General features: G+C 57.7%; 2 protein-coding genes across 6 annotated transcripts; both read left to right on the top strand.

Moving 5' to 3' along the window:
- Positions 1–1,291: 1,291 nt before the first annotated feature.
- On the top strand, positions 1,292–9,351 carry Mafg (MAF bZIP transcription factor G). 5 transcript variants are annotated; one of them, XM_090351387.1, is made up of 4 exons: positions 1,296–1,546; positions 4,213–4,398; positions 4,880–4,946; positions 5,019–9,351. In XM_090351387.1, the coding sequence occupies exons 3-4, from the start codon at positions 4,911–4,913 to the stop codon at positions 5,469–5,471; spliced, it is 489 nt and encodes a 162-aa protein (XP_090207513.1). In that variant the 5' UTR covers positions 1,296–1,546; positions 4,213–4,398; positions 4,880–4,910; the 3' UTR covers positions 5,472–9,351. The 5 variants fall into 5 exon arrangements, with proteins under 5 accessions (XP_090207510.1, XP_090207512.1, XP_090207514.1 ...); XM_090351384.1 differs by having other exon boundaries at positions 1,292–1,546; positions 4,880–9,351; XM_090351388.1 differs by lacking the exon at positions 4,213–4,398 and having other exon boundaries at positions 1,294–1,546.
- A 146-nt stretch (positions 9,352–9,497) lies between these two features.
- Sirt7 (sirtuin 7) lies at positions 9,498–17,078 on the top strand. Its single transcript, XM_090351383.1, has 10 exons — positions 9,498–9,629; positions 9,702–9,839; positions 9,946–10,050; positions 12,861–12,931; positions 13,033–13,105; positions 14,350–14,448; positions 14,520–14,756; positions 14,876–14,956; positions 15,397–15,503; positions 16,793–17,078. The coding sequence occupies exons 1-10, from the start codon at positions 9,534–9,536 to the stop codon at positions 16,989–16,991; spliced, it is 1,206 nt and encodes a 401-aa protein (XP_090207509.1). The 5' UTR covers positions 9,498–9,533; the 3' UTR covers positions 16,992–17,078.
- The last annotated feature ends 150 nt before the right edge of the window (positions 17,079–17,228 follow it).

Genomic DNA, 17,228 nt, shown 5'->3' with positions numbered 1-17,228 from the left:
TTCTCCCAGCAACCCCATGTTGGTTATTTTCAAGATAGGATCTCCCTTAATGCCCTATCTGGCCTGTAGGGAAGCCTTCCCGCGCGTATTCTGAAACTGGGGTGGTATAACAACGGAGCACCACCAAGCTCAGCTGTTGGTTGAGACGGAGTCTCTCAAACTTGCTCAGGATGGCCTTGAGCTGTGATCCTCTAGGATTCTAAGCATGGGCCACTGCCTCTGACTCAGAGAAGCTTTTGAGGGGCTTCACAGCAAAGCCTTATTCCAGTTCTCTCTTTACCCACGCTACTTCAGAACGAAGAAGGTTGGTTCAGACATGGGTGTGTGTGTGTGTGTGTGTGTGTGTCACTTTGGGCACAAGATTGCATGCAGCCAAATCTAAAGGAGAGAATACATCCAGAGAGGAAAAGTAGGACAGAGTACACAACACAGGAGCTGAAACCTCCAGTCCTGGGCCTCCTGTGTGTAATGCAGAAACTGGCACAGGGTGAAGGTGGGTGGAGGACCAGCTGTCACATCTTCACAGCTGGACCAGGAGGACTGGCTTGACCGCCAAGACCTGAGGCATGAGTCTCTGCGCTGGGCGGGGCAGTGCAGGGCCCAGCGTCAGGGCCGTGAACCCCCAGAATCTCCACCTCTCCCGACAGGATGCTGGCCAGGGAAAGGAGACCCTGCGTGCGCCCTCGAGGCCTTCCCCAGGGTCTGTGCCTTCCATACCTGCGGCCGGATGCTAACCAATCCAATGGGGAGGGGAGCCGAGAAGGCTGTGGCCAACCCTCGACGAGACGCCGTCGCCGCGATGGCCAGCGAAGCTCCAGAGCCCTGGTCGGGCAGAACGAGGGAGAGCCAGGCCGAGCCCAAACCCCCGTGCGGGGCCGCGCCGCGGCTGGCGCAGGGCCGTCCCGCCCTCGCGGGGAAGCCGACCGGGCAGGGCCCCACTCCACGCGTCCCTCCTGCGGGCGGACTTCCGCTTCCGGGGCCGCTTCGTCGTGGCCAAAGGGGACCAGCACGGGAGCACGGCGGCCCGGCGGGGCTCGTGGCTGTCCTTCCGCGCCGCGCCGGCGGAGACCGGGACGCACAGCCCGGCCGGCTGCCACGGCTCCCCCGCGGACCGCAAGCCCCGCCCCGCTGGGGGCGTGGCCGGCGGGCCGAGGGCCGCGGCCGCTCGCGCGATACCCGGCCCGGGCGCGGCGCGCGTTGCCAGGGTGACGTCGCGGCCCGCGCAGGCGCAGTGGCGAGGCGCCTCCGCCCGGGCGCCGCGCCTTCCCCTTTAAGCTCTGGCGGACCGCGCCGTCGCTTCATGAATGGAGCCCACGTGACCAAACATCATGTGACGTCTGAGGAGCGGCGGCGGCGGCGGCGGCGGCGGCGGCGGATCCCGAGCCCGGTCCGGCCCGGCCTTCCTACGCGCTCGGTACGGCCCGCGGAGGCGGCCGACCCCGCAGCCCCGGCCCGGCCCCCTCGCCTCAGCCCGAGCCCCGCGCGGCCCCGGAGCGCGCGCGGCCCCGCCCCGGCCCCGCCTCGGCCCGCCCGGGCCCGCAGTGTGGTGAGTGCTCGGGGCCCAGCGGGCGGCGGGCGGCGGGCTCGGGCGGGCGGCGGGGCTGCACGCAGCCCGCGGCCGGGGCCGGGCGCTCCCGGGGCGCGCGGGGCGGGCGCGCGGGGTCCGCCGGGCGGGGCGCGGGCCGCTGACTCAGCAGGTGTCCGTCCGCGGCTCGGCGCCCGGCCCGAGCGGCCGGGGACCCGCGTGCCAGCCCGGCGGAGCGCTGAGTCATCGGCGTGAGGTCACTCGGCGCTGCCGCGGGCGCCGCGGGGCCGGGCCGCGCGCGGGGAGGCGGCCGGGCCCGTTTGAGTTTGCCGGGGCTGCGAGGCGGAAGCCCCGAAGGCTTCGCCGAGGCGGAAGGTGAGGCTCCGGGCCTCGCCTCCCTCTGGGGGCCGATCCGCTCCGGCCGCGAGCCCGGCTCTCCGCCCGGGGCAGCTCCCCGAACTGGGAAACTGTGCTCCGAGTGCGCCGAGGGGAGGAGCTTAGGTGGGCCGAGCCAGCCGGGCCGGGGAGCCGGGCGGCCCTGGGCCGGGGCGGGAAGGCTGGGGGGGAGGAGGAGGAGGAGGAAGCAGCAGCGGAGCCAGCCGAGCCAGGTCTACCGGAAAGTGCAGAGAGGAGGAGGGCGGGGAGCACCCCTCCACCGCAGAGGAGAGCTGCAGACCGCAGGCGTAGGTGGCGGCGTGTGAGTTGCCATCCCGCACGGGGTGCAGCCTCAGCGCTGTCTGGAGCGAGCGCTCTCGGAGCGGTGCTGCGTGGGGACTCTTGGGAAGGGGCGGTCTGTGGGCAGTGAGCCACCTTTCGTTGCCTGTACCGGTGTTTCCTGGCAGCCTGCAGGTGGGCGCTCCTATGTATTGCCCTTTGCCCCGGATTTCATGACTAACTTAAGCCCTCCAGGGGTGCCCTTCCAACACCTGCAGCACCCTTGCACACTGGGGTACTCTAAAGCTTTGAAGTGCCAGGTGGTGTACTTTGGGATGGAATTTTATGTCCTAGGAAAATGTATAGCCCTGAAACAGGAGGGAGAGGGTCCCTTAAGACTTTTCAGTCATTTATGCTTCAGTGGAAATTTAAGTTTTGTTTTGTTGCCAGTCCTGGGACTTGAACTCGGGTCCTAGGCACTGTCCCTGAGCTTTTGTGTTTAAGGCTAGTACTCAATCACTTTAGCCACAACACCACTTACAGCTTTTATGTTTATGTGGTACTGAGGCATTGGATCCTGGGCTTCATGCAAGCTTGGCAAATACTCTTATCACTAGGCGACATTCCCAGCCCAGAAATTAAGTTTTAGATTCAAACAATATCAGTAGCTGAGGCTTTCTGGGAAAGGTATGTCTGAAATTTGGGGGTGCCAGCGAGTCCAGGCTGCATCTTCCTGGGAGTTTCAGCCACTTGAGTTTGCAGCACCAGTAGATGCAGCAAGGGCAACGCTCCTAACTAGTGTCTAGAGTGGATAATGTCTCAAGCTTGACTGCAGTAGGAGGAGATGGAGTTGTCTAGACCTTTCCTTTTCTAGCTCTTAGCCTGAGTGTGTGGTTTAGGGTTCCTTGGTGAACTGGGACCTCCATGACCACTCATGCCTTCTCTGTATGGCTGGCTGAGCCAAAGGAGCCAAGTGGAAGGTGAAGGATGTCTAACCAACTGGCAGGACCCAGAAGAGGCCTGAGATGGAGGGAGGGCTGGTCCTTGCTTTATTGTCTGGGATCTCTTTCCTCAGGCTCCAAAAGATGCCTTCAGCCATCTCTCAGCTGTGTTTTCCTAGTGAGTGTGTGGCCCCTGGCTGGCAGAAGCCAGGCCTGCAGCCAGAAGCCTTGACTTTACGGAGACCTGACCCTCCCCCACCGGGCACATGCACATGCATGCACACACCTTTGATCAGGAGGTGATTGGCTGCACTTGTGCTGAGTTCAGGCCTTCTGCAGAGGGTGAAATCTGTTGAGGAGGCACTTTTCCAGCTTCCAGCAGCCACACTCTGCACTTTTCTGTATGATCTCAGGAAGTCCCCATTGTCATTGTGCTCTGCAGTAGGATTTGGGGGAGCCCCTCCAGGCTCTGCTGGTGCAGGCATGGGTCAGCTTGTAGGGAGACTAGCTGTGATCTCTTGCCCTTTGATCTGGAAGGATTCTTGCCTCAGGTACTCAAGGTAGCTTGGCCCCTCCCCTGCATACTACTTTTTGCATGCAGCCTCATCTCCCAGAGTGAGACTAAGTGTGGTAATGGAGCCTCTGCCCAATTGGAACCTGGCTTCTCTTGGCCTACACTTTAGCTTCTGTAGGATGACTGGGGAACTGTCCAATCTGCTCCACCCCACACAGTTGCCTAAAGTGCTCACAGCCTCCTCAGGAAGAGACTGCAGTCAGCCTTGTCCTACAGATGGGTGCTGCTGAGGGGCATTCCCCAGACTAAGTGCACAAAAATGTCCTTAGTAGGACGTTATTTGGAAAGCAGAGAGTGAAGATTTTAGTGCTAAGGGTGGTCTTTGCTTGTGCTCCTCGCCCTCAGCAGAGAACCCGAGTAGTGGTGGGCAGGGGGGGGAGACTGACTCCCGCCTGCCTCCAGCAGAGCCGGTCCCTTGGATGGCTAGTGGTGGGGGCCTTATGAAATACCTCGGGTGGGTGGGGCAGGGGCATAGAATGCTGCAATCCAAAGCCACAGGATGGTTGCTCCATCTGCAGAGGAGGCCAACTGCTCCCAGCTGAATCGCCCGCCAGCTGGAAGGTGAGAGGACTCCCCGACTGTGGAGCCAGAAGTAGTTGGAAGATCTTTCTCCAACCTTACAAGTTTCTGGAAACCACATCCTCTGTCTGAATCCCCAGGGGAACAGCACCCTAAGCCTGTGGGGAGCTAGGGCTTTGTCCCAGGTGAGCTTAGGGGAAGCTGCTGAGGAGATAAGGAGGGAATGACTCTTCGTGCTAGTCTCCTGGGGCACCATTGGCTGCCCTCAGGAGCAGGAGTGAAACACTCCCTCTGTCCGCCTGCCCAGGAGGGAGGGAGGGAGGGAGGGAAGGAGGCAGGCAGGCAATGTGCTGAGTCAGCGTGACTCGCCAGGAACAGTGTGCTGTGGGGGCATCACTGGGGTTATTTTTAAAGCCTGGCTTCCTTCTGGTCTTCCCCTCTGCCTTGTCCCTGCTCCTGCTCATCCTCCAGTTCCCCTTCTCCACCAGATCCCTGCCTAGCTTTCTAGGGGCTGGGCCATTCAGAGCTGCCCTCAAAGGCTGTCTGTCCTCTGGCAGGTCTGAGGGGTGTGAGGGGGCTTGCAGGGCTGGCTGCCTCTGGACAGGGGAGGAGGACAGGGTGTGGCTGCTGGGTCTTGGGCATCCTGACCTCCACTCTGTCTTGCAGAGTACCAGCTCACTGTGCCCCCCCCTGGGTTATGACGACCCCTAGTAAAGGAAGCAAGGCCTTAAAGGTGAGTGGGTGGGGGTGGGAGGGCTGGGCTGGAGACCTTTGCTCAGACCTGACTGTATTCTGTGCTGCCCAGGTGAAGCGGGAGCCGGGAGAGAATGGCACCAGCCTGACGGATGAGGAGCTGGTGACCATGTCAGTGCGTGAGCTGAACCAGCACCTGCGGGGTCTGTCCAAGGAGGAGATCATCCAGTTGAAGCAGCGCCGGCGCACACTCAAGAACCGAGGCTATGCGGCCAGCTGCCGTGTGAAGCGGGTGACCCAGAAGGAGGAGCTGGAGAAGCAGAAGGCGGAGCTGCAGCAGGAGGTGGAGAAGCTGGCCTCAGAGAATGCCAGCATGAAGCTGGAGCTGGATGCTTTGCGCTCTAAGTACGAGGCCCTCCAGAACTTTGCTAGGACTGTGGCCCGCAGCCCCGTGGCTCCTGCTCGGGGTCCCCTTGCTGCTGGTTTGGGACCCCTGGTCCCCGGCAAGGTGGCTGCCACCAGTGTCATCACAATAGTAAAGTCCAAGACGGATGCCCGGTCATAGGGACTCGTACAATTGCCAGGCGGGTCTTCGAGGGGCCACTAAGCGCATAACAAAGTTGGCAGCCCCTGCCCCTCTTCCTTCCTCTCCTCCCTTCCTGGTCTTCTCTTCCTCTCCCTCTTTCCCCTTATCCCTGCCCTGCAAAGCACAACCTTCACCCCAGGGGTGCCGGGCTGAGCCCCTTTGATCTCGTCCTCATCATCGTGTGTTTTGTACATTGGGATCGGTCAGTTCAATGGTGATGTTGGGTTGTCCCTAACCCCTTTGTACCAAGGCATGTGGCTAGGAGTCTAGAGTGGACACTGTGGGAATGGACAAGAGCAAGTGGGCAACTGCCCCTGGGCCCCAGGTCATCCTCTTCCTGAGTGGCCCACGGGCCCTACTGGCTGCCAGCTTGGAATAGGACTCAAGGGCTAGAGCTCTCCTCAGACCCAGGTGGGGCAGCCCACTTGGCCCAGCAGGAAGACGTGCGCAGTGCTCTGAGGAACGGGGGTTCTTGAAGGCCCTGGAATGGACCACCAGCCAGGGCGCTGCAGGCGCTGGGCCAGAGCCATGGTGCTCCAGCCTGATGTGGTGCACTGAACAAGGCCAAATCGCTGGTGGTAAGCTTGCGTGGAAGGTGTGTCAGTGTCCTGCAGTGGGTTCCGTGTCACTGTTTACATGACCTATTTGTGTGGTTATATAGCCCTTTATTTAAGAGAGAAATTCCTTTTATGAAGTTATTAAATTATATGTTTAAGAGCTGAAGAGAAAAAAGAGCTGCAGAGTATTTATAAAATTGTCTTTTAAAAAAAAACAAATGAGAACGTTTGACTGTAAAAATAGAAAAGGGAAGAAAGTATAAGAGAAACTTTTACTAGTTTAAAAAAAAAAAACACAAAAGTTCCTTTCTTGTAAACTTACAGACAACTCTTTGTGGCTGTTGTTGGAGTTTAGTTTTTATATACAGAGTTATCAGACATTATTTATAAAACTTAGTTTAAAAAAAGAAAAAGAAAAAAAAAAAAGCCAAGCCTATCACAGGCTGTCTTCTTTGATATCTCTTTTGCAATTGTACCGAAAGTGACTTACTCCTTTGCCCTTTCTGCTTCCGTCTCTTGCCGGTGCCGTGGTGTCGTCCGTGCCTGGTGAGGTTTTGTGCAGCCGTAAAGTGCTGGTGCTTCTGGTGACCTTTGACCTGTGGCCGTCCCTTCTCGTGTATTTTCTGTGTTTGTTTTTTGGACTTAGTTGTGATTTTGCTTCTGCTGGTTTGCTGGACCTGGTCTGAGCCAGTGTCCCAGGCAGCACTTGCTCGGTGGATGCATGTGGGTCTGCCCACCTGCCCAGCTCTTCCTTCAGCTTTGCCCACTACTCTGCCATTCCCGTTTCCACTGAGCCTTGGCCTCCTGTGTGTGTCTGGGGCCCGGGCTGATCCTGTGGCAGAGTAGGTGAAATTGAGGGGCTGTCTGGAGCCCCATGCTGCTTCCACATCCACCACCCCGGCTGTGGGTGGTGGCATTGCAGGGACCAAGGCATCACTGTGGGTGCCCACAGGGCTGTGGCCAAGATGTCCCTGGTTGTCTTCCTTCTGGCCTCAGCTTTGTTCTACACGCTGCATGTGGGGCCTCTGCTGGGACCCTCCAGGGGTCCTCTTCTAGGTTCCGAGACTCCCCCCCCCCGCCCCCCACCCCCCAGCTTATCCTGATCTGACTCTGTGGAGTGCTGCTTCCCAGGCAGAATGGCCAGGCACTCCACTTGGGGCAAACCCATTCTTCCTTCCTTTCTTCCCTGCCTCACTGTGAGGGCCTGGGGGAGCCTCCACCAGTGCCAGACAAGGGCTTTTGACTCCAGGGCTGGGTCTGTGCCAGCAGCTCTCCCCTTGGGATCTGTGTCTTCCAGAGACCCTCTGCTCCTCCCGGAGGTGCTGCTCTGTAGGGCCCAACCACCAGCCTTCTAGGCTGGCTCCATAGCTCTTCATGGACATGCTACTGGGGCGGTACTGCCAGGCACTGCAGCCCTGTCTGGCCTCTTACTGTTGTTGCTGATATCTTCTGTGAGGGCCCTGGATCCATGAAAAACCCAGAAATTGCTGGTGAGAGGAAAGGCTGTGGCCTGATCCACTTTCAGCCAGTTTTCACCAGGGTTGGCCCAGCTTGCAGTGCTGTGGGAGCAGAGCATCCTCTGTCCCTGGCATCTTGATGGGCTTCTTTGGCTCAAGGTGCTCAGACACTCCTATTGGTACCTGAGGCCACTGTGGATGGACATAAGTTGCCTAAGTCGCCTGGTGACCTTTTCCTGTCATACCTCTGGTTCATGTGTATCCCTAAAAGGGGCTGGGAAAGGACAGGCCCTTTGGTCTTGCAGGTGGTAGTAAGTAGTGCATTCATGAGCATTGTTCAGCAGGTGCAGAATTAAGCATGCATAGGAGGGTGTGGAGGTTGAGGAGGCACTGTGTACTGAACTGAAGTTGCAGTTGCACACAAGTTCATGGAGTTGGTGAGACCCTGTTTTCATGGTTTGGGGGTCAGAGGAGCATTCCTGTCCCACCAGCTCTGCAGGGCACTTGTTGCCTTCACCTTGATTTCTTGACAGTAGATCCTGTGACCATGTGTGACTGTTGGCTGTTTTTCTGATACACGTTGATTCTGTTTTGCCGCTGTGGGGGTGTTGCGTTCTTTCTTCTTGTGACTTTACTGACAGTGGATTGAGGGCTTTGTCTGAAGTCAGGTCTCCAAACTTGTCTGCGAAGTGTGTAACTTTCCTCCTAACTGGACTTTATTTACCCCACCTTTCCAATTCTAACATGGACACTCAGATAGAGAAAAGCCCAGTGAGAGCAGGTGAGCTGTTGAGGAGAGTGTGTCGACAGGGAGCACTTCCTGTGTTCCCGCTGTTGCTCTAGGGTGGCACTGCTACTAGCATAGGAGCCCCATGGCTGCTGGGTCCCCTGGCCGGGTTTTCTGCCAGCATCCCACAGTCCTGCTGTCTGCTCTGAGTCCACATTCCAGGTGCTGGTCAATGGCTGGTTTACAGCTCTGGTAGGCCACCGCCTGCCTGAGATGGCCGTCAGGGGTGGTGTCCCTGCTGCCTTCCTCTGGAGTGAGGTGGCCGCTTGGCCAAAGCTGGCATCCCACAGCTGGGAAGTCTGAGCCACAGCCTGCTGCACGGCTTCCGCGGTGGGATCTTGAGTCACTTTTTTAGGCTGTGGTCTGGTGAGAGGAACCAACATGTTAACGACTTCTCCCTCAGAAGCCTTTGGATAATTGTTTCTGGCATGTTTTCACGTTCCTGTTGGCTGTCTGGCTTTGGAGCAGTTTCAGGGCTTGGTGCATGTGATCAGCGCAGCACAGGGGCTGCGGTGCGGTGGGCCTAGGGTCTTGTGGCCTCCACCCCGAGGCCAGCCCCCCAGCATGCAGCCGCTGTGCCTCACGTCTGAGGCGGGGTTAGAGTGCCCCTTCCCAGTGAGGCCCCCTGGCTCTCAGTGACTCCCGTGGGGTGCTGGCCCCTCCAGCAACTTCATGTCCCAGTTCTGCCCTTCCTCCCATCCCCTCTGCTAGTCCCTGAAGCCTTTAACCAAACGAGAGTGGGTATAGACCTTCTGGAAACACAGGCAACAGGACACGGGCTGTCGAGGGTCCGGCCTTGAGGGTCTGCTGGGTCTGAGCGTTGTGTCCAGGCAGAGTTGACTAGCCCGGGCTTGTCCTGGGAGCTTGGGGTGGGGGCTCCTTGGAATGGGACCGGGTGGGGTTCCTTAGAGAGCTAGGCAGCGAGGTGAGGCCCGGCGTCCGCCCTGGTGCGGGACCCTCCCGTGCCCTGCACAGTATTTATTGCTAAATTATTGTCCAGGAGGGGCGGCGCTGGGCCTGCCTCTGGTATTTATTGCTGTACATAGTGTATGTTTGTGATATATAAGGTTTTCTTTATTTTGTATATGATCAATAAACGCCTTTTAAAGAGACCACCTGCAGGTGCTTCTTGGGATGGGGCGGGGCGGGCGGGGCGGGGCGGCGCGGCTCCGGGGCGCGCATGCGCCGCGCGGCCGCCGACGAGGCGGAAGCGGAAGCCGGAAGCGCGGTCCGGACGGCGATGGCAGCGGGCGGCGGACTGAGCCGCTCGGAGCGCAAGGCGGCGGAGCGGGTGCGGAGGCTGCGGGAGGAACAGCAGCGGGAGCGCCTCCGTCAGGTAGGCCGCCGCGCCGCCCCGGCCGCCCGCCCGCCCGCCCGCCCCGGCCGCTCACCGCCCGCCCGCCCGCAGGTGTCGCGCATCCTTCGGAAGGCGGCGGCCGAGCGCAGCGCCGAGGAGGGCCGGCTACTGGCCGAGAGCGCCGACCTGGTGACGGAGCTGCAGGGCCGGAGCCGGCGCCGAGAGGGCCTCAAGCGGCGGCTGGAGGAGGCGAGTTCCGCGCGGCGGGCGGTGACCGGTGACCGGCGGGCGGTGACCGGTGACCGGCGGGCGGCGGGCGGTGACCGGCGGGCGGTGACCCCCCGGCTCCCGGCAGGTGTGCGACGACCCCGAGGAGCTGCGGAGGAAGGTCCGGGAGCTGGCCGCCGCCGTCCGCAACGCCAAGTTTCTGGTGGTCTACACCGGCGCGGGCATCAGCACGGTAGGTGGGGGCGCGGGGCTCCGCGGGCTGGGACGGCGGCGGGCGCCCCCTTCCGGGAGCCGGGCGGGAGGCGCGAGGCCAAACTACACTAGCTCAGAAATTCTGGCCAGCCAGGCTCGGGGGCTCGCGCCTGTCATCCCAGCTTCTCAGGAGGCTGAGACCAGATCACGGTTCAAAGCCAGCCCGGGCACAAAAGGACCTGAGACACTCATCTCCAATGAACCTCTAGAAAACGGGAGGTGGGGCTTGGCTCCAGGGTAGGGCGGCAGCCTGGAGCTGAAGAGCTCAGGGACAGGGCCCAGGCCAAGTGCAAGCCCCACAACCCACAAAAATAAATAAAGTTTCAGCCAGCTGAGGACAAAAGAGCGCAGTGATAGAAATGGTGTAATGGCCCATGGCCTTTACAGTTAAGGCTAGTTGGTTGACCAGGTTATGGGGGCAGGTCTGCTCTGCCACTCCTTGTGGGAAGAAAGCTAAGTACAAAACAAAGCAGTAAGAATCAGAATACTCTTGAACCCAGAGCAGTGACTCACGCTTGTAATCCCACCTAGTCAGGAGACTGAGATCTGAACATCCCAGGTTCAAAGCCAGCCCAGGCACTAAAGAACAGTGAGACTCTTATTTCCAATTAATCACTAGAAAAGGGGAAGTGGGGCTTGGCTCAAGGGTAGGGCAGTAGACTTGAAGAGCTCAGGGACAGCGCCCAGGCCCAGATTTCAAGCCCCATGACAGACCAAAAAAAAAAAAAAAATCAGAATATTCTCAGTAACAAGGAAAAATGCACTGCCTTGGACTTGGAGAAGTTTCACTGAACTGGGAGCTGGTGGCTCTCTCCTGTAATCCTGGCTTCTCAGGAGGCTGAGGTCTGAGGATGGAGGCTGGAAGCCAACCCGAGGAAGAAAGTCAGTTGAGACTCATATCCTTAATCACAAAAAAGTGAGACATTTCACTGAAAAACTAGCTGACATAGTTAACTGACACTAATTGAAACCTTGGGGTTAGTATAGGGTGTTGGGCAGGTTGATCCACTAGAGCTGAGCATTAGGTGATTTCCGCCCACAAGAAACCCTTTGGGGGCTGGGCATGTGGCCTAGTGGTAGATTGTTTGCCTAGCATGCACACAAACCTGGGTTCGAGTCCTTGGTACCACATACATAGAAAAAGCCGGAAGTGGTGCTGTGGCTCAAGTGGTAGAGTGTTAGCCTTTAGAAAGCCAAGGATGGGGCTTAGGCCTTGGGTTCAGGGTCCAGGACTGGCAAGAAAGAGGGGGAGGGGAGGAAGGAGCGAGCCAGCCTTTGGATAGTAGGAGGGGGAAAGTGGGAGAAAAGCATGAGAAGAGGTATCAATAGTCAGAAAGCAATGTATCCACTCACTACCTGGCCAATGTAACTACAACCCTTCTAGCCATCACCCGACAGTAAAATAAGATTTAGAAAAATAGTCACAACAGTCAAGCGTAAGGTGTCTGCCAGGTTCCCTTTTCAGAAAACATACACTGCTTTGATGTACCAAGCTCATGGTGTGAGCTTGCTGCAGGGTTTCACAGTGGGCTGTGTGTTCAGAGTGAACTTCAGGGGATGTGGAGTCTGAGGCACTCCAAGCTAGTGACGGCAGACGTCCCGGCACCAGCAAGTGAGAGTCTTCTGCCGCTCTCCCTTCTGTGCTGTACTGAGGGTCTTAATGGTGTCTATAGCTTCTTTTGTGCAAGACCACTCGAACCATGTTCCACTTCCAACTTTTTGATGGTTTCTGGGGATAGGAGTCTCACGGACCTTCGTGCCCTGCCCAGGCTGCCTTTGAGCTGTGGTCCTCAGACCTCAGGCTCCTGGGTAGCTCAGACCACAGGGGTGAGCGCTGCTCTTGACTCAAAACCCAGGAGTGTGGACATCTGGGTCCCTCCCTTCCCTTCACACACACACTTTAAAATCTGGTTCTGATTTCTTTTTTTTCTTTGCCAGTCCTGGGGTTGAACTCAGGGCTTGGGCACTGTTCCTGAGCTTCTTTTGCTCAAGACTAGAGCTCTACCACTTGAGCCACAGCGCTATTTCCAGCTTTTTCTGGTGTCTGTGGTACTGAGGAATGGAACCCAGGGCTTCATGTGTGCTAGCCAGGCACTCCATCACTAGGCCACATTCTACACGTTTGTTTGTTTTAACCAGTCCTGGGCTTGGGTTCAGGGCCTGAGCACTGTCCTTGGATTTTCTCAAGGCTAGGGCTCTACCACTTGAGCCACAGCACCACTTCTGGCTTTTTGCTACTTATGTGGTACCGAGGAATCGAACCCGGATCTTCGTGCATGCTAGGCAAACACTCTACCACTAGGCCAAACTCCCCGCCCACCTTTTTTTTTTTGTTGACTATAGAACTTGAACTTGGGGCCTGGTCCTGCTATTCTTGAGCTTTTTTTGCTCAAGACTGGCATTCTAACACTTTGAACCATAGCAGTACTTCCTTCTGGTTTTCTGGTGGTTGATTGGAGGTTAGAGTCTCATGGACTTTCCAGCCTCGGCTGTCTATGAACTGTGATCCTCAGATCTCAGCCTCAGGATTGCAGGTGTGAGCCACCTCTCTTAAGAGCCACAGGATGGGTTGGGGGCAAGACCCTGTGGATCCTGTGAGGACTCACTGGACTAGGAGAGGGAAAGAGCCAAACTGGGGCCCAGTCCACGCATGGCCGGGCAGGTCAGCTGAAGAAGGGATCGGGCCAGTCTGTGGGCCAGCCTGAAATGTGGTGTGTCCCATGGTGGGGAGTTGTGCCACCCCTGCGGTAGCTCCTTTTCACTGGGCTACCGCTTTACTGGGCTCCGTAGGCTGCCTCTATCCCAGATTACCGTGGTCCTAATGGAGTGTGGACGCTGCTTCAGAAAGGGAGAAGTGTGAGGTGAGTGGCCGTGCAGTTTCCCCGGTGGTTGAGCCGCTCTGCGCCCTGCCCTCCATTGCCCCTCTCTTCCCCTCATCTCGGCTTCCTCTTGTGTCTGGCAGAGCTGCTGACCTGAGTGATGCGGAGCCTACCCTCACGCACATGAGCATCGCCCGTTTACATGAGCGAAAGCTGGTAAGAGGGGCCGGAGTGTGGCGTAGGGGTGCAGTGCTGGCCTGGCTTTGATTCCTTGGTAGCACATACACAGAAAAAGACAGACATGGCTCAAGCGGTAGAGTGCTAGCCTTGAACAAAAGAGGCTCAGGGACAGTATCCGGGGCTTGGGTGTTTAAACCAGGACTGGCAGTCAGAAATAGGGTACTAGGAAGCACGCTACTACTAAGCCACACTCTTGCCTCTCCCCCCAAAACAAACAAACTTAAGACGCTGGGCACAGGGGCTGGGAGTTTGGTCTAGTGGTAGAACCCATGCTTGCCTAGCGTGGGTTCAATTCCTGGGTACCACATACATAGGAAAAAGAAGCTGGAAGTGGTGCTGTCGCTCAAGTGGTAGAGCGCTAACCTTGAAAAAAACTATAAGCACCGTGCTCAGGCCGTGAAGTCAAACCCCCAACTGGCAAAAAGAAAAAAAAAGGCTGGGCACGATGGCTCACCCCTGTCATCCCAGCTTCTCAGGAGGCTGAGATCTGAGGATCAAGGTTCAAAGCCAGCCCATGTACAATAGGACCTGAGACTCTTATCTCCAATGAACCTCTAGAAAATGGGAAGTGGGGCTTGGTGCAAGGGTAGGGTGATAGCCTTGAACTGAAGAGCTCAGGGACAGCGCCCATGCTGAGTTCAAGTCCCACAACTGGCAAAAAAAAAAAGCTGGTAAGAGCCTTCTGGCCCCATACCTCCCCAGGGTCAGGCCTGGGACCTAGAGCTGCCTGTCACTGGCCAAGAGGGAAGCTACAGTTTCCCAGTGGGCTCTGATGAGCACCCGAATGGGCTTACCCATTTCGTGCTGTACTGCAGGGCCTGCCTGAACTATCCATTGCAGGCCACGGCGGCCCGGAGGCCCTAGCTGAGGACCCTCATCCCAGGAAGGAGTAGGTAGAACCGCCTGGACCTGGGTGCGAGTGTGGCCGAGTGGTAGAGTGCTGGCCTGGCATGCATTCCTCAGTACCACGTGCATAGAAACAAAGCTGGAAGTGGTGCTGAGGCTCAGATGGTAGAGCTCTACCCTTGAGAAGCCCAAGGACAGTGCTCAGGCCCTGAGCTCAGTCCCCATGACTGAGTGGGGGGTGGGGGAAGAAAAAAAACAAAAAACCAGAAACAGTGACTCAAGAAAATGTGGATCTGGACAGAACAGCCCTGTGCAAAGGGGCTGCGTGCGACCCTGGCCCTCCTCCTCCTGACTGCCCCCTGTCCTGCCCCCAGGTGCAGCACGTGGTGTCTCAGAACTGTGATGGGCTGCACCTGCGGAGTGGCCTGCCACGCACGGCCATCTCTGAGCTCCACGGGAACATGCACATCGAAGTGAGCAGTCTCCTGGGGACACAGGGCCCGGGCGCCGGGCCCTCCCCCTCACCGTGCCCTCTCGCCCTCAGGTCTGCACCTCCTGCACCCCCAACAGGGAGTACGTGCGCACCTTCGACGTGACGGAGCGCACCGCCCTCCACCGGCACCAGACGGGCCGGGCCTGCCACAAGTGTGGGACTCAGCTCCGGGACACCATTGTGCACTTTGGGGAGAGGGGGACATTGGGGCAGCCTCTGAACTGGGAGGCGGCCACTGAGGCTGCCAGCAGAGCAGACACGATCCTGTGCTTAGGGTCTAGCCTGAAGGTACGGTGTGACCACGAACTTACTGTGGAGTGAGCCTGTTAGGTCCCTGCCTGCCCAAGGCCATCCAGTTGGCCTTCGCGTCCCCTCCCAGCCTGTGCCGTGCCTGCCCATTTCCACAGGTTCTGAAGAAGTATCCTCGCCTGTGGTGCATGACCAAGCCCCCCAGCCGGCGGCCCAAGCTCTACATTGTGAATCTGCAGGTGGGTCGGGTCCGCGGTGCCATGTGCTCAGACCTGGACATTACACCAGAAAATCCAGTGATCCAGGGACTGTACACCTGTCACCCCAGCTACTCAGGAGGCTGAGATGTGAGGGTCACAGTTCAAAGCCAGTCCGGGCAGGAAAGTCCCTGAGACTCTTACCTCCAGTAAACTACCCAGAATAAACTGGAAATGGTGCTGTGGCTCAAGTGGTAGTGTGCTAGCCTTGAGCACAAAGAGGTCCAGGGTCAGCACTCAGGCCCTGAGTTCAAGCCCCAGGACTGACAGTGTGTATGTGTGTATAAGATCGAGTACAAGCCCGGGTAGGTGCCCTGGAAGCCCCGGTGGGTACCTGGGAAGCCGTGGCCCTGCGGGGGACGAGCTCACAGGTCCCTTGGAAGGAATGGGGCTGTATCCTCACTTGCCCTTCCTGTATTCAGTGGACCCCAAAGGATGACTGGGCTGCCCTGAAGCTTCATGGGAGGTGTGATGACGTCATGCAGCTGCTCATGGAGGAGCTGGGCCTGGAGATCCCCCTCTACAACAGGTGAGTGGTCTCCCCATTGCGCCAAGCTCCTGCCCTCTGTGTGGTGGGCCCTGTCTGTCTTCCATGAGCTGAGCCTGCTGGAAGCTCTGCGTTCTTGCACCTTCTGAAGGCTGACGAAAGTGTGGCGGTCTCCAGAGGGCCGGGCTGAGACGAGGCAGGACTCGATGTGCACACACACCTGCCCTGCTGGTGTGCTGCCCGGTATTCCTGCAGGCTGCGTGGTGTGTTTTGCACTGTATCTCCCCTTGACCCTCAAGATGGACATGCTGCAAAGGGTTCCAAGGGGTGAAGGCCACAGCTCTAGCCAGACAGTCTTAGTGTCCTTGGGGTTTTTTTGTTGTGTTGTTTATTTTATTAATTTTCTGTTTTTTTTTTCTTTTGTTTTTGGTGGTACTGGGAATTGAATTCAAGGCCTTGTGCTTGTTAAGTTGGATCTCTACCACTGAGCCATGCCTCCAGCCTGTGTCCTTGGTTTTGGGAGTTGACATATTTGGGGGAAGCTTAAAGAAATTGCCTTAATGCGGAATTTGTGATAATTTAGATATGGTGCATGTATTGAGTTAAAAGTTTACACTTTCTTTCTCTGTGAATTTTCAGGGTCTTAGAGGGGAAATCAATAACTTCTTTTAATCAAAGGGTTCAAGAAATTAAGGATCCCTTCACCTCTGGGCCTGGCAATTCTTGTATGTTATGTTTGTGGTGTTCTGTGACGTGGGCCTATTGTGTCCTGTACTTTTTTTTTTTTTCCACATTAACTTAGCTCATTTTATCAGTGCTTCTCTGTATCTTGCGTTTATGATATGTGGTTCTGCATCTCAATCAAACACATGATTTCTTCACAATGTAGTCTGTAGGCCACATGTCCCTAGTCAGCTGGCTGTCCCTTCTGTCCCTGTCATGCAGTCTGGGAAGAGGGAGAGAGAGGGTCTGGTCGGCCTGCCCACAGCCATATTAGTGGAAGATGGGGCCCAGAGTTGCTAGTGACTTGTCCCTGGCGCAGAAGGTGCCTGTGGGCCCTGCCTGGGGTGTCCATTCATGGTGGATGAAACGCGGGGCTCTGGAGGGGCTGGCTGGGTGGGTGCTGGCCCTGGCATTGCCACACACGGGGAGATGCTTCCCGCAGCTCTCCTGCAGCTTTGAGGCAATGCAGCTAGACTAACCAGAGCCGGCTACCTCAAGACAGGAGGGGAGGGGCTGAAAGGCAGGTGACCTCAGACAGCTTTCCTTGAGCCAGGGTGGGTTTCCATGCGTCTCTCAGACCTGTCTGATGCGGCCTTCCCTTTTGGTAGGTGGCAGGACCCCATCTTCTCCCTGGCGACCCCCCTGCGTGCAGATGAAGAAGGCAGCCACAGCCGGAAAGCGCTGTGCAGAAGCAGAGAAGAGGCCCCGGCCGGAGAACGGGGAGCCCCCCACAGCTCAGCTCCTGTCCTGGGGGGCTGGTTTGGCAGGGGCTGTGCTAAACGTGCAAAAAGGAAGAAAACAGCATAAGCCGGTGTTGACAGAAGAACAGTTGGCACTTTGTAGGTGGCTGGAGCTGACCAGGAGCCAGTGTCACCCTGAAGGCCAGGCCGCCCCCCCCCCACCCCCCCGGCACTTGAGAGACCTTCCACGATGACCTTTCTAGCCATTCGTCCTTGTGGGAAGGCCGGCTGCACCGTGGTGGTTGCCCCACGGTGGGCTGGACCGGCAAGGACGCCTCCCTCCCACCCGCCCCTGTCCCGAGAG

Source organism: Megascapheus bottae, chromosome 17 (genome assembly GCF_031878675.1).
Source record: "Megascapheus bottae isolate mThoBot1 chromosome 17, mThoBot2.hap1, whole genome shotgun sequence".
NCBI classification, from domain to species: Eukaryota; Metazoa; Chordata; class Mammalia; order Rodentia; family Geomyidae; genus Megascapheus; species Megascapheus bottae.
Note: the sequence above shows the minus strand (reverse complement) of the source record. Positions and strands in the feature narration are given on the sequence as shown.

What these genes read in the sequence shown, in the direction of transcription:
- Sirt7 (XM_090351383.1), top strand. Translation starts at nt 9,534, where the DNA reads ATGGCAGCGGGCGGCGGACTGAGCCGCTCGGAGCGCAAGGCGGCGGAG. An exon ending in TCAAGCGGCGGCTGGAGGAG is followed by an intron (nt 9,840 to 9,945) that starts GCGAGTTCCGCG and finishes GGCTCCCGGCAG; the next exon opens with GTGTGCGACGACCCCGAGGA. An exon ending in GTTTACATGAGCGAAAGCTG is followed by an intron (nt 13,106 to 14,349) that starts GTAAGAGGGGCC and finishes TCCTGCCCCCAG; the next exon opens with GTGCAGCACGTGGTGTCTCA.
- Mafg (XM_090351386.1), top strand. Translation starts at nt 4,911, where the DNA reads ATGACGACCCCTAGTAAAGGAAGCAAGGCCTTAAAGGTGAGTGGGTGG.